The following is a 15,334-nucleotide window of genomic DNA, read 5'->3' as shown; positions in this document are numbered from 1 at the left end:
TTATTGATGTATTATATTAAGTTAAAATAAGTGTTCATTCAGTATTATTGTAATTGTCATTATTACAAATACATTTAAAAAATTATAATAATTGAAAGCATTTTTTTTTTTTTTTAAATCAGCCGATTAATCGGAAATCGGCTTTTTTGGTCCTCCAATAATCGGCATCGGTATTGAAAAATCATAATCGGTCGACCTCTACTAAGGATGTAAGGCAAACTAAGGCTGTCTCTAATTTAGCACAGCACTGAGAATGTTTAGGTGGTTGGAGAAAAACGTTGAACACTCAATCTGTCAGAGAGAGCACCCACCCAGGGCACAGACTGAGGGGGAATAGAAGGCCATCAAACAGACAGAGACCGAGACAGACAGAGTGCGCAAGGCACCAAGACCAGTGTAGACCAGGGGTGATGTCTTGTCCGTCTTCATCAAAAGATCTCAACAGACTCAGAGAAACCGGCCAGTGACCCACGACCCTGTGATGACATGCTCCTCACATGTCAGAGCTGTTGTGCAACAGGCCAAGTGCATAACATCAATTCAAGCTTTATTTATACAGCACATCTCAGACATGGAATACAACACAATGTGCTTTACAGAAATATTTAATAATAAGTAAATCTAACGCAAACTTTATTAAATTAACTGAGAAATTACACAAATCTTTCAAAAAAATCTTAATTCTCTCTCTTCTGGGTTTATGTCAGATTCAGCACAGCACCCCTGGAGGACTAGGACCAGAAAGGGACACTAGCATTGAGTCAGGGACAAGGGAGGTTGTTTCATGTCTCATAGAAGCAGAAGCCGGCAGCAGACAACAGCTTAAGGCAAATGCAATTCTGTCTCTATTCCACACACAGTAGGGGAGACCAAGTCAAATCGGAGTAAAACAGCCTTGCAACATCAACACTGGGGCAGTCCTTCCCCTTCATTTAGCAACAGCAGCCAAACACGCACGCACACACACGCACGCAACCTCCGCAAGCTAAGCTCAGACAGACACTCAGAAAACCCATGTACATACTACAGGCACATGCTGTGTGCTCTCCCTTCCCCTCCCTCTCCTCTCATACACCCACACACACTGTTCTCTTCAGACACAATCAGACTGAAGCCATGCCCTGGCGTAAAGCAGCCAGCCAACCATAATAAAGAGACTTATCCCTGGGGAGACACACAGAATAATCACCCATCCATGTGTTTACTCATTTTCTCTCTCACTCTCAAACACATCTCCATGTTCTGTCTCACTCTCACTCATCCCAGTCGGTTACAAAACAGCCCATAAGAGGAGAGGTACTACTTACCCCTTTTTTGCACCCAGCCTTCTTTGACGATGGTGACATCGCTCATGGTGCCTCCCAGCCTCGATGCCGGCGGTGTCTCTCACCCTCCCTTACTCGCGCTCTCCCGGCAGCTCGCTCAGTTGCTCTCGCTCGCTCTCTCTCACACTCACATACAAGTGGTGTGTCGCGTCTTCTCTTCCTCTCGTGGTTGTTTCTTCTCTCCCTCCCCTCTCTCTCTCGTTCTTTCTCTCCAGACCTTCCCACTCTCCAGTGGTGACTCAGCCTGGAAGGAAGTAACAGGGGAAAAAATAATACATGGATTATTTTCTCTGTCTCTCTCTTTGCCTTTCCCCCTTCATTCTTACACAATCTGACATGACAAACAACAGTCATTGTGAAGCCAAATAACATCCCTCCATCCCACCAAAGCTGCTTTTCCCTTGTTGCATTGTTTTCCCCTCCGCAGTTGGACTCTCCTGTTGATACTTCCTATTCATCCCTGAACCACATTCCTATGCTGTTTATTAAACAGCTATATTGCAATGTTCCTGTCTTTATTGGTCTTTTTATATCCTTATATTCTTTCAAAACAGGATAAAAGAAAGTGACAAACATCTAACCTAAATGTTCCCTCTTGTCTAAATGGCCAATAAGATAAAACAAAGTCAATCAAGCATCAAAAAAGGTATTGATTATGCTATTAGCCCCATAGAGTCGATGTCCGCGCCCCTGCAGAAATATAATTGGTATAATAAAAAAATCCCCATCAAAATCCATCAGTTTAAGCTAGAGATATGAGTTGTTTTTGCTTGGGCTGCATCTCAATCCACCATGTTAATCAGACCATTATAAAAAAAAAAGTATTGTCAAGGAAACATCTGTAGCATACGAACGGTTTTGCCTACAAACTATTATGACCCCTCTAATGAAAGATGAGACTCTCACGAACACAATCTGGTGTGTTCAAAATGTAACTGGTAGCCAAGTACCAGTTACATTTTTTTTATGGAAGTATAAGAGGCTAAATACATGTAATAAATAAATAAAAAATTGTTTTCTGATCTTTCTTATCTCTCAGGTATAGGACAGACCCTTCAGAACAAACTTACTTTTGATAATTTTTTGGACTATCTGTTTATCCATGTAGGAAGCTGTTATTCAATACGTCTCTATGGGCTAATAAGGCCAAATTCAATATGTTTCCTCCCAATTTTTATATATATATATATATATATTTTATACCTTAAGGGGGTCCTACAATTCAAAATCAAATAGCTAAATGATCCTTGGTATGACTATCTTAAAGCAATCCCCCCCTCACCCAGCTTAGACTCTCAAGGATTAACAGGGTGAAGAGCAAGCTGACCCCGGATTTTATGAAACAGACAAACAGGAAAGAAAAACAAACAATGTCTCTTCTCACCTATGCTATCTAATCTAATACCTTGCTGACATTACTCCACTAATGACTAGACTAGTAAGCACACTCAGAGGAAACATTCTTCCTTATTAGAGGTCAAACCCCCCAGCACCTTAACTAGAGGGCTAAATTAAGATCCTGAGTAAAACAGTATGACACTCGGCTACTTCCTCTCTCATCTGATCTGAGCTAAGGCCTGAGGATTCATTCATAAACGGTGGTAGTATTGGAGGTGGTAGTGGGTGGGCAGCTGGCGCCTCTGGTGAGAAGCCAGGAGAACAGGATGGAGGCTGTAGAGGCCTGGGAGAGGCTTGTGTGGGCTGTGGGGGCACATCACTGACCTGAAACTCTAGGATACGATAAGCCATTCCTAAAAATAACACTGTTGTCAATGACCCAATGTTACCTTTCAAAACTTCCATCGAAAAGGCTGTTGAGTGAGCCTCTTCTTCAAGTCTCCAGCTGGAGACTCAAGTCTGATTTATCTAAGCTATCATCTAATCAAAAAGGAACTTAGATTCGTGAGCCAATGCTAACTAGGGTTAGCAGAATGACTAGAAGTCTAGCATGCTAGCAGTTACCATAGATTTCCAGTCATTGTGCTAACACTAGTTAGCAATTGCGCTAATGCTAGTTAGCAACTTCCTTCAAACTGCATGTAGAGACATCAAAATGGTATCCATGAGTTCATCTGACTCTGGAGAAGTAAAGGGCTTCATTGCCAAATTCCTGAAGTATCCCTTTAACTAGGTTATGTGTTTAATGTTCAACAGCAGTAGTTGATTTCCCAAGACCACTAGAGCAGTATTGATTTTGCCAGAGTGGTTACTTACTTACTACTTCTGAAAACAGCATGTTCTAAAAACATTACAGACCCACTAAATTGTTCAATCAAATTTGTTCGACACCGAGGAGTTCAAAGCACCAATTAACCTATCGACCTAATGACCAGCTACAACAGAAGCCTCAGAGGGTCATGTGACAGTCTCTAGTACTGCTACAGTAGTATGCCTTGTCTTCACTGGAGGTGCAATATAACCATTGTTCCAAACAGTATTAGAAGCAGTGGTCACTCTGACGTTCACGAATTCAGAAGTGTCTGACCAGTAGACAATATTAATTCATTGGATTACTGTACTGTAAACGTAGGCTACATGATATACAGGACAGTATGTCATAGCCTTAACCTATACACGCATGCTATTTTATGTGTGTGTCATAACTAGGGTTGCAAAGGGTCGGAAACCTTCCGGTAAATTCCCGGAATTCTTCTGGAAATTTTCCATGGGAAGTTAAGCCCGGGAATTTGGGGAATTTTGCTTAAATTCATTAAAAAAAAGTTAGTTTATAACAGTGAACCTTTTTTGTGGGATACACACAAGGCAATTCTAGGTCTTGCGGCATATTTTTGTTAAACTATCCCCAATTCAATGGAATTGCAACCCTCTGCATGCACAGTGCATTCTTCCATCACATGTACAGCTGTTTCTCAAGATCTTGCACACTAATGAGATGCTATTGAGCCCTCAGTACTATACTGTCTGAGCCAAGGACTACATGCTTTATGGTACATTTTCATTACAATACTGGGTGGGGTGAATATATTTTATATGACATTCATGATTTTTTGAAAATAGTAGCCTACAGCAAAGTGTGTTTAAATCATTTTGAACTTGTTAACAATTTCTGCTAGTTAGTTTTTGCTACCATGTGGGTTTTAGCTTTCTTTAGCCAGCTAACTGAGGAGTGTTAATTCACCTGTATCTTACAAAGGAGTTGTTTAATCTAACTGCTTAACTATTTATCTGTACATGGAATTGTATTTGTTTTTTTTTACAATTTTTTAAATAATCTCTACAGGAAAATGCCACGGGCACTATCTGATGTGTGGAGACATTTCACTGCAGCTAATGTAGAAGTTAAGGCTGTGTACATTTGCAAATACTGTGCCAAATCATATGTGAAGAATGCAACAAAGATGCAGAATCATCTGGCCAAGTGCATAAAGTTCCCTCAGCGCTCACAACGAGCAACCTCTGACAAAAGTCCCTCTACTTCTATTCGGGGTGAAAATGATGAATCAGACACCTTAACAATAGCAATAGCTCATGGTCCTCCTGGAATCAGAATTTTTTTGGACACAATGGTAGAACGTAGTCAGAGAAATGCTGATGAATGTCTTGCTCGAGCTGTGTATACAACTGGTTCACCTCTGATGCTCACAGGCAATGTGTATTGGAAGAGATTTCTGAATGTTCTTCACCCAGCACACACCCTTCCAACCAGACATGCTTCATCTACTCATTTGCTTGATGCAGCGTTCAACAGAGTTCAAGTGAAGGTCAAGCAAATCATAGAGAAAGCAGACTGTATTGCAATCATCTCTGATGGGTGGTCGAATGTTCCTGGGCAAGGAATAATTAACTACATCATCTCCACCCCTCAACCAGTATTCTACAAGAGCACAGACACAAGGGACAACAGACACACCGATCTCTACATTGCAGATGAGCTGAAGGCAGTCATCAATGACCTTGGACCACAGAAGGTATTTCCACTGGGGACAGACAATGCTGCGAACGAACATGAAGGCTGCTTGGTCTAAAGTGGAGGAGTCCTACCCTCACATCACACCCTTTGGCTGTGCTGCTCATGCATTGAATCTGCTCCTCAAGGACATCATAGCACTGAAAACAATGGATACACTCTACAAGAGAGCCTAGTAAATGGTTAGGTATGTGAAGGGTCATCAAGTTATAGCAGCAATCTACCTCACCAAGCAAAGTGAAAAGAATAAGAACACCACATTGAAGCTGCCCAGCAACACCCATTGGGGTGGTGTTGTCATCATGCTTGATAGTCTCCTGGAGGGGAAGGTGTCTCTCCAAGAAATGGCCATATCACAGTCTGCCGGTATGGACAGCCCCATCAAGAGGATCCTCCTGGATGATGTATTTTGGGAAAGAGTGGTAAGCCTGAAACCTATAGCAGTAGCCATTGCACAGATTGAGGGAGACAATGCCATCCTGTCTGATGTTCAGACTCTGCTTGCAGATGTAAGATAAGAAATCCATACTGCCCTGCCCACTTCACTGTTGCTCCAAGCAGAGGAAACTGGCGTTCTGAAATATATCAAAAAGTGTGAAGACTTCTGCCTGAAGCCCTACATGCTGCAGCGTACATGTTGGACCCCAAGTATGTTGGCAAGAGCATCCTGTCTGGTGCAGAGATCAACAAGACCTATGGTGTCATCACTACCGTTTCTCGCCACCTTTGCCTGGATGAGGGCAAGGTTCTTGGCAGTCTGGTGAAGTACACTTCCAAGCAAGGGCTTTGGGATGGAGATACAATATGGCAGTCGTGCCAACATATCTCATCAGCCACCTGCTGGAAGGGACTTTGTGGATCTGAGGCTCTTTCCCCTGTTGCCTCCATCATCCTCTAAATCCCACCAACATCAGCCACCTCAGAGCGCAACTGGTCCTTGTTTGGGAACACACACATCAAAGCACCCAACAGGCTGACCAATACAAGGGTTGAAAAATTGGTGGCCAACCGGGAAAATTTTTGGCTTATTGAGCCTGACAACGAGCCATCCTCAACAAGGTTGGAAAGTGACAGTGAAGATGAGGCCTCAGAGTCTGATGTTCAAGAGTTGGACATTGAGGAGGTCCAGGGAGAAGACATGGAAGCCTGAGAGGAAGACAACCAAAGCTTTAGTTTCTAGACTATCATTTTAAAACATGTTGAAAATGTTTTTGGGAGATGTGATGGATCATTCAATATTCCCTTTCTTTTGTTGTTCAGTGAAATCATCCCATGTGAAGAATCAAATATTTTTTTGTATTTCTATTATGTCTACTTATGATAAGGTAAAAGGTTTATGTTTCTGTCTCCATATGATATATGTATCCAATATAAAAAACATCTACATTTAAATGGTATTAATATTAGTTTGCATATATTTCCGTTAATTCCCATATATTCCCTTTAATTCCCATGGAAAGTTTCCACCTCTGAATATTCCCCAAAATGTGCAACAATGTATCAATGTATCATGGTCGCCTGTTACTTCCTGTTTACTTAATTTGCGAAGAAAGGATTTGTCAGACAATTGTTTTGTGAATGTCTATGTTACATCAAGGACCAGAAGACTACTGTGAAATGTACAAGGAATTCAACCAAATCTGATAGCCAGTCCAGAGAGAATCAAACCTGCAAGCATTTCAATTGCGGTGCCATAGAACCTTGCATTGCCATACTGTACTGTGTAAAGACTCACCATAGGCTAGCTTAATAAATCAAAGTTAGTGTATTTCACTGTGGAGCTCTGCCAAGCATCAGTATTCAGATCAGACCTGCTGACACATCTAAGAAAAGCCTTGTCATATCAGGCTGGGGAATAAATGACACACAACTCCACAAAAGTGCCAGTTATCAGCAGTGCTTGACTTAGGTAGGAGCTCACCAGAGCTGAGTACCGGCACCTAAAATGTTCTACTGCTTGAGCTCCTGTTCCTCTTATAGAATATTAGCTCAAAAATACTGTGGAGTTCCTGGACCTAAATGTAAACAGTACCGGCACCCAAAATGAGCACCGGCATCTATTTCAGTCCAAGTCAAGCAATGGTTTTTAGAGCAAGTCTCCTGACTGCAGTTTGTGGTGAACACTCGGAAGACCCACAGTCAACTATTAAGCTAGCATCGCATCAACATGATCCACCGAGTGTCTACCACAGAGCTGGTGTATGCACAATCCACCCAATACTCTCTCTCCCACACCTGACTGTCTGTCACGGTAGAGTAACTCACCCCTATACTACATCGCAAAATCACACAGGATTACTGACACATGCTACAGGAAACAGTAGAGCTAAACTGTTTGGCAGAATGCCTCTGCAGATGCATTTGCTATTTGTTTTGGCTCTCGTTTTCTTCAGTGACATTTTTAGATGTACAGTCACACAACAGATCTTTAGGTATCTAGTTAAGTCAATTTGACCAAAGATGCCCATTGAGAGAGCTACCGTGGTGTTGGCAGTGCAAATGATGCTAACTTAATGAAATGTCACCCTGGTTTCCAAGGTTCTGTAGCCTATATAACGAGATACGCATCTATAATGCACAATACTTTGCCAACTAACAATTACAGTCTCTTTAAAACTACTGAAGCCACCAAGTACATTACAATCTAGCCTAACATTTGACCTGGAAGTGTGTGTACGAGACAGTCTACAGCAGCATGAGTAACATACACATTATGTAGTTCTCAAAGTGAACACTGGCTGGAGTGGAGATATGCAGGCCTCGGGTTATCACAAGTACTGGCATGATTTAATATACTGTCCCCTTTCTTGTGCTCCTGGCACTGTATGTTCTAAGACGCAGGCCAGCACTTCCCTGGAACGTCCCTTTTTTCCTTGGAAAACCAAACTGGACAAACCAGATAGCAAATGTCTTGTATCCGACTTTGTGTCTTACTAAAGGTGCTTTTGACCCCAATTGTATGAATGAACCCGACTAACTAAGTGGACAATGAGTTGACGAGGTGAGTGAAATGAACCTCCTTATTGAATACAATGTACAGTACATGCAGGGTGTTATAGTCATTAGTGCCCTGCTCACCTCGTCCAGATATTTACGTTATTATCCTGTTGATATGGTCCAGATTCTGGCTGAGTGCTGAAGGGACAGGCAAGGGAGGAGAGGCATCAATGAAGATAGCCCTAAACCTTTAAAATGTCAGTCATTAGTAAAGACACTGTGTACTAGGCTAACAGGGTCAGCGCAGTACTAACGTTAGCCGCTTGGCAGTAGCTGTTGGTTGACAGAATCTCTTACAGGTGAAAATCCCACAGGTAACTTTATACTGGACTTGTTACAGATGGTGATAGTGTGAGAAAAAAAAATGTGAGAGACTCTGAACTGAAACCTTGTGATCAGAGTGTTGGAATCCTACTGTAGCACCATACTGTAGTACCATACTGTAACACCATGCAACCAGAGTACTGTATCCTTAGAGTACTTTACAACTGCCAACACCCTCCACCAAAATATATCATGAGAAAATGTTCAGTGATTGGCAGCAAGGCATGCATGCCTCATTTCAAATTCCTAGGTGGTACAACAGAATCTACTATCCTGAGATCAATATCAAATAATGCCTCCTTATAATAATCAAAGGGGCCTTAGAGGCTCTTTAATCCATGAAAATGTATAGCTTGCATTTCAAGACAATAGATCATATTTCAATTTCATTGTCTCCGAATTGCTGTGCTGAATACTTGAAGTAATAGCCTATTGCTTAGGGAACGTTTGTTAGCATCGTAATGAGTGAGGTTAGAATTCTAAATGTATTTTGGACTGAGCTGTGAAAGCAGCACACCAGATAACAGCAGTCCTATGGGGAGAAAAACAGATCAAATTGTGTGCCATGTTTTATAAAAGATGAACCCACCCTGGCATCACCCAAACATAAAAGTGAACTCGGAGATGGAGCCTCCCAGAAAGATCGGTTATTGGCTGGCTGTGTAGCACAATGAAGCCTATAAAATCACTGGGGTGTACACAATGGGTATATAATGGGGCTGGAGGGGGTTTCAGCCACAGCCTTATGGGCTACGGAGCTTCCCAATCATTGCCTTGCACAGAACGCTGCTGGATTTCATATGACTGTCAATGAATGACTATAGTATAAAGGACAGAGCACATAAAATAAAAAAGGAGTCATAGAGGATGTGGTGACTCAGCCTGTCTGATAGCTCAAGTCTGTGTAGTACTAGTCTATAGTAGTAGAGAGGGGCGGAAGAAGGACAGAGAGCTGACTGTCGATATCATGCCTGGCTCTTCATGTGTGGCAGAGGCAGCAGTGTGTGCTGCTGGCCGCCATTCCACTATGTTCCCCTGCACCCTCCCTCCGCCTCAGACAGATTGAGTGACAGACACGGTGGCGAGCTGAGATCCAGTGTGACAAAGCCCCAGCCCTGCTGTTGTAAGCCTGTCACCGCAGAACAGTCTTCAGCTGTGCTAAAACCAACAGCGCTGAATTCAATGTCTTTATGTAGTCAGAGGGAGAACGTTGAGATAGTCATTTCATTTCACACACGGGATTGGAGAGTAGTGATGGTGTACCTGTACCAAAACTCCAGTATTTTTCCTTCATAGCTTGTTCTCCATCTTCTTTGTAAATAGTGAGCCAACATCTTTTCAGCACTTTTTATTTCCATGACTGATCAAAACTCGTTTTCTCATGGCTCTCGTCTCTCTGCAGCAGACATATAGAGAGCAATATGTCTGGAACGTCGAATCGCAATAAAATATCAGTATCGAATCACAATATCTATAAAATAGTGATTATATTGTATTGTGAGGTCCCTGCCAATTCGCAGCCCTAGTGGAGAGGGGAGCGGAGGGAGGGTCCAGAAAGAGCCAGCCAAATCAACTCAAATCCAATTGTATTTGTCATATGCGCCGAATACAAGTGTAGACTTTACCGTGAAATGCTCGCTTACAAGCCCTTCCCAACAATAGTAACAAGAGGAATAAAATACGCAAGAATGGCACAATATACAGGGAGTATCAGTACCTGATCAATGTGCAGTGGTATGAGGTACCAGCCTGCCACACACCATAAATCAGTCTCGCCATGTCAGGGAACAGCCCTGAATCAAAATGAACGGCACACCACATTAGGGAAATTCACTGAACTCCAGTTGATTGTGATCACTCTCCAATGGGCAATACTGTACTGTCACCCACTAGACTAATCCATACCTAGCCTATCTTTATAGGCAACACTCACACTACAGATCCCATCCACTGAAGAAAACAAAGGAATCAGCGAATGAGTGAGATGACAGCAAAATCAACTCATGAAGCACATGCCTGCAGAGCATGCAGTGAGCATCAAAAAAGGCCAGTGTCAACTACTAGACACACTTGCCACAAGGGAATCAAACAGACATTATGCACCATGAATTACCATCAATGCTTATCCTGAGGAACAGGCCAGTTTGCAGACATGGTGATAGCAGACGGAAGACATTTGATTTCCTAGAGATTCTGTAGACATATAGGCCCAGAGTCTCTAGAAGTACAGTATATTATTATTACAGGCTGCAGGGTGCCCCACCTGTACTAGTAAATAAATTACTTGAATTATCATCACAAGGCACCAGGTTTTAAACCAATATTGACTATGTAACCTCTAACACTGGGCTGTACTTAGTTCCCATAGCGATATGAAAGGCCAATTAGTGCCCACTGCCCATCAACACATTTACAAATAAAACACTTTCAAATCAGAACAACTAAGTAAACTATAGAGTGAGAGGCTGACCTGACTCACACTGTGGGGGTGGACCCAGAGGATACAAGCAGAAAAAGAATCTGAAACGCCTCATTCCATTCAAAAATACACCATGAAGCATTTACAATTCCCTCAGCCCTGGAGGCTGGAGCATACAGCAGCAAGAATATAGGCTAGGTACACATAAATTAATTCACAGCTGCTGAAATGTAGGAAATAAAGAATATCTAGAAAGATACAAGCACCCGAGCATTTCTGGACAAAAACCACTCATTTGGCTAATGCCTGGCTTGATTCCATTTTGGGGGAATTTACAACAACATTGAATTTACTCAAATGTTTTCTTTCTCTAAACTAGATAGTGTGCAAAAACATAATGCTTCATCATGCAAACACTGTGACTAGTGTTGCAAAATTCTGGGAATTCCCTGAGTTTCCCAAAATCCCGCCTGGGGATTTCCTGCCTATTCCCTCCTGATTCCGGGAATCCTCCAACCGGGATTTCGGGAAAACCAGGGAATGTATTGAACGTTCCCTGAATTTTGCAACCCTAACTATGACAGGCCTTGTTCCCCCAAGAATCACTACAGAAGGATTAAGTAGCCTAAATCTATTTCAGGAGCCAAATGGGCAATTCCACAGTAACAGAGTGATGCTGAGACTCACTTTTTCACTTTAAAATATATGTCAAACAAAAAACAATGATTGCAAAGTTAAACTTTATTCACAAGGACTACAATTTCCACAGAAAAGTTGACAAAAACACATTACGCCTACCTGAAGAACAGTGCAAATGCAAAGTTGGGTAATAGAATGATGGTTTGTGCCATCACAGTCATTCTGTTACCAAAATTTGCATCTGCACTGTCTCAGCATCACTCTGTTACAGTGGAATTGACCGCAGCCTCCTCCCATTGAGAGCCTATTAAGCAAATAGCCTACTATCCCAGACAGACCATCCACATTCCCATAGCCTACACAAGAGAAAAGTCATGGTGTTATATAGGGCTGGGAATTGCCAGTGACCTCGTGATACAATAATATCACAATACTTTGGTGCCGATACAATATGTATTGCGCTTCGATGTTCCAAACATATTGCTCACCATATGTCTGCTGCAGAGGGACAAGAGAGAGCCAGGAGAAAAATGTTTTAATCGCTCATGGAAATAAAAGACCTGAAAACAAATTGGCTCCATATCTAAAAATGAGATGTAGAACAAGCTATGAAGAAGAAATACTGGAGTTTTGGTGCAGGTACAGCTAACTAGCGCACAAATAATATTGTGATATTGTCAAAACTATAGGATATATCGTCCCCAACAATATCCCGATATGTAACTGTATACATTTTTCCCCATCACTAATGTTATACAGAACATGACAGACAGCTGAAATAATAGAAAGACGCAAATTGCTGACCTATGTCAAAAAGCATTGATTAGAATGATTGTATTGTGTAGACTGTATAGTCTAAACAAACAGTATGCACATGCCCTGGCTGGCATGTTTTTAATTTGTTTATCAACAAATGTAGACAGCATAAGCTCCTTAAGATGCATCAAATAGTTTTTGAAGTGGTTCTGAAACGCATTTAAATGATGCTCCCATTTGTGCCTAATGAACAAGACCCTGGTCAAGGGTACAAGTGATTCCTTAGCGGAGGGATATCATGTTGCTCTACACGACTCCTGCAGCGCACTTAAGAATCCAGATAAAAACTAGGCCTACTGCTCTGTAACCCAAGATGGCTTCTGGAAGCACTTAGTACATTAAGCCTAGCCACACACTTCCTAACTTCCACTTCCTTTAGCATCAAACATCTTAGAACAGACCCAGGACAGCAGCTGTTGTCCAAAGGCATTTACCCTCCTAAGAAACTCAGAGAAAAGAAAACGGATATGGAAGTAAAGCCATGTCAAAATGAGTTGTCTATCAAATACAAATCTATTCCCATCATCATCATCATCTGCACAGACAAGCCCACAAGACAAAAAAAAAAGATTTTATTTGTGCCTTTTGAATTAGACATGGATTAGGATAACACCAAAGGAGCAGTGCCTGAATGAAGAATAAAAATTCATAAGGATCACACAGAGAGTAACAAGAGAGAGCGAGACCAGTGTTTTGGTTTGAAATTAAGGAAATGAAAAGGTGTGATTGAACGCTGGCGGACGCTGATTTCTGATGGATCCCAGGAGTTCCTCTTATCTTGTCAGATACTGAATTACCTCAGTATCACTTGTCAACTTGTATAGCCTACTGTATGATTTACATGGAGGCTGCATTAGAATCCTAGTTGTCATAAAATGACCAAGCCTATCACTGTACCAGTGGTTATGGGCAGTGGCAGGGGTGTAGGAGGGCTCTAGGGGATGCCATCTTCACTCCAAATGTTTATGTAAAAAGAGGAGCAGGCAGCAGTGTTAGTCCTCATTATAAAGTGACAGTGTCACATAGTTGAGTGGGTCAAGACATCCTGAATTATCAGTCTGAATTATTATAGAGTGCTGCAGAAATGCAGACATAAAGGAACACAAGCTTTAGTAAACATTGTTGGCACACAAAGTATCAAACTGACAGAGGGTTCAAAGGGTTTATGGAAACTATGTTGCTGCTTTTTGAAAATTAGCATGTTCCAGTTGTTAGGCTGATGCAGCCCACTGTAGACGAAAGTCCATGAGTGAAGTCGGGGGAGGTGCATCTGTGACAGCGGAAAGTCGGACACTGTTGTGGTTTTCCTACAGCAAGGCTCAGATCAACATGGTAGTGTCAACGTAACTGTCGAAATAAACATGTCTCTGACCCCCATATCACACACTCAAACTGAAATTATATGTCTGTACAATCAATTGGTGAGAGGTCTCAAATATGATTTATTTGTATATATCCACTGTATATATGAATCACAGAAAAGTTTGTTCCCGTTTCGTCGCTGGCTCAAACAAAAACACCATAACAATTGGTTGAAAATAGATCCTCCTACAACGCAGGTGATTGCTGCAGGTTGAAGTTGGTGAGGAGCAACTGCAATGCAGTCAACATGTAGGCGCAAGTCAGACAATTTGTATTGACTATTTGTATCCCCATAATGCAACACACCTTGAAAGGCGGTGACACCAACTTCACAAAACGTATCTCCTTGAACGCGCCCAATGATAGCCTGCCAGCACAACAGTAGCAACTGCATCATCTCACCTCAAGAGCTGTCAAGCAAACGCATGCCGCCAATAGCTTGCTAGCAGATGAGCTAAAGAATTAAGACTTTACAGGCATACATAAATTATTCCAAACTATTCAGATACTTGACTGTATATAATAGTTAATGCCTGACGTAAACAATTTATTCTCCGAGATTTATAGGTTTTTTTTGGGGGGGGGGGGGGCAGAAAACAATGCTGAGAACACGCAAACACACTAGGCCAGTTCCCTCCACCTCCCCTATACTGTCTCGCACTCTCAGCCTCGTTGCAGCATCAGCATCATCTTCACGTAGCAAGCACTACAAACACTCTCTGGCTAACGTTAGCTGTCAGTGGACATAGCTTCCACCATTCTTGAATACTACAAACTTCACATAAACACAGTATCAGAAGTATATTTTCAACCGTTTTGCAGCATAACTATGGTTGTTGTCATGATTATATTACCTGGCTGGCGCGGGAAGTCGTGGGGAGAGCAATGGGTTCCCCTATCGTGCCTGTACTTTTATAAGCTCGCGCTTTTCTTGTGCGCGTGTGAATAAATGAGAGAGAAGCAGCCTTGGCCGGAAACACAACGAGAGGATGAACTGTGTCGCTGCTGGAATGGCTTCAAACAATACAGAGAGGTTGTGGTGGCTGAAAAAAGCGACTGCAACTCCTCTTACCCCAGGAACCGCCCACTGGGAACCGCCGCTGGCAGGTTCTGATGCTGCAGGTTGTTGTTGACGTTCAGAAAACTCGTGACGTCACGCCCAGCCACTTCTCGGACGGCTTTCCTGGCTCTGTCTATCCCTGTCCCCGTCTGCTCTGTACGCCAGGCAGGCTGGGTGGTTGTCTGTTCCTTATTTTGCTCACTCTCCTCCGTGTCTCTCTGCTAAGCCAACCCTCGCGAGAATCAGGTGCTTGATAAGAGCCGCATCCTTCTGTATATTTACAACACAGCCCATATCACACACACACATAATGAGTTATTTATTTTCCTTTTACTATGCTGCAGTGTAATCCCCAACATTTCATACAGGATTATGCAATTCCATCATTCCTGAGAGACATGTAATGTGTCATGTAGCCTAAGGTACATAGGTTAAGTGAAAGAATATGTGAAATCATGAATGAT

General features: G+C 42.2%; 1 protein-coding gene across 2 annotated transcripts in view; it reads right to left on the bottom strand.

The window, feature by feature from the left end:
- Positions 1 to 15,067, bottom strand: part of akt3a (v-akt murine thymoma viral oncogene homolog 3a) — a 136,002-nt gene extending 120,935 nt beyond the window's left edge. The window contains exons 1-2 of one of the 2 annotated variants that reach the window (XM_029765201.1): positions 14,883 to 15,067; positions 1,308 to 1,569 (exon numbers count right to left, since the gene is read on the bottom strand). In XM_029765201.1, coding sequence (XP_029621061.1) covers positions 1,308 to 1,353 — 46 coding nt within the window. In that variant the 5' untranslated portion in view covers positions 1,354 to 1,569; positions 14,883 to 15,067. The other variant, XM_029765200.1, reaches the window with a different exon arrangement.
- Between the last annotated feature and the right edge of the window lie 267 nt (positions 15,068 to 15,334).

This window comes from Salmo trutta, chromosome 10, assembly GCF_901001165.1.
Source record: "Salmo trutta chromosome 10, fSalTru1.1, whole genome shotgun sequence".
NCBI classification, from domain to species: domain Eukaryota; kingdom Metazoa; phylum Chordata; class Actinopteri; order Salmoniformes; family Salmonidae; genus Salmo; species Salmo trutta.
The sequence above is the reverse complement of the archived record's forward strand: the minus strand, read 5'-3'. Positions and strand labels throughout refer to the sequence as shown.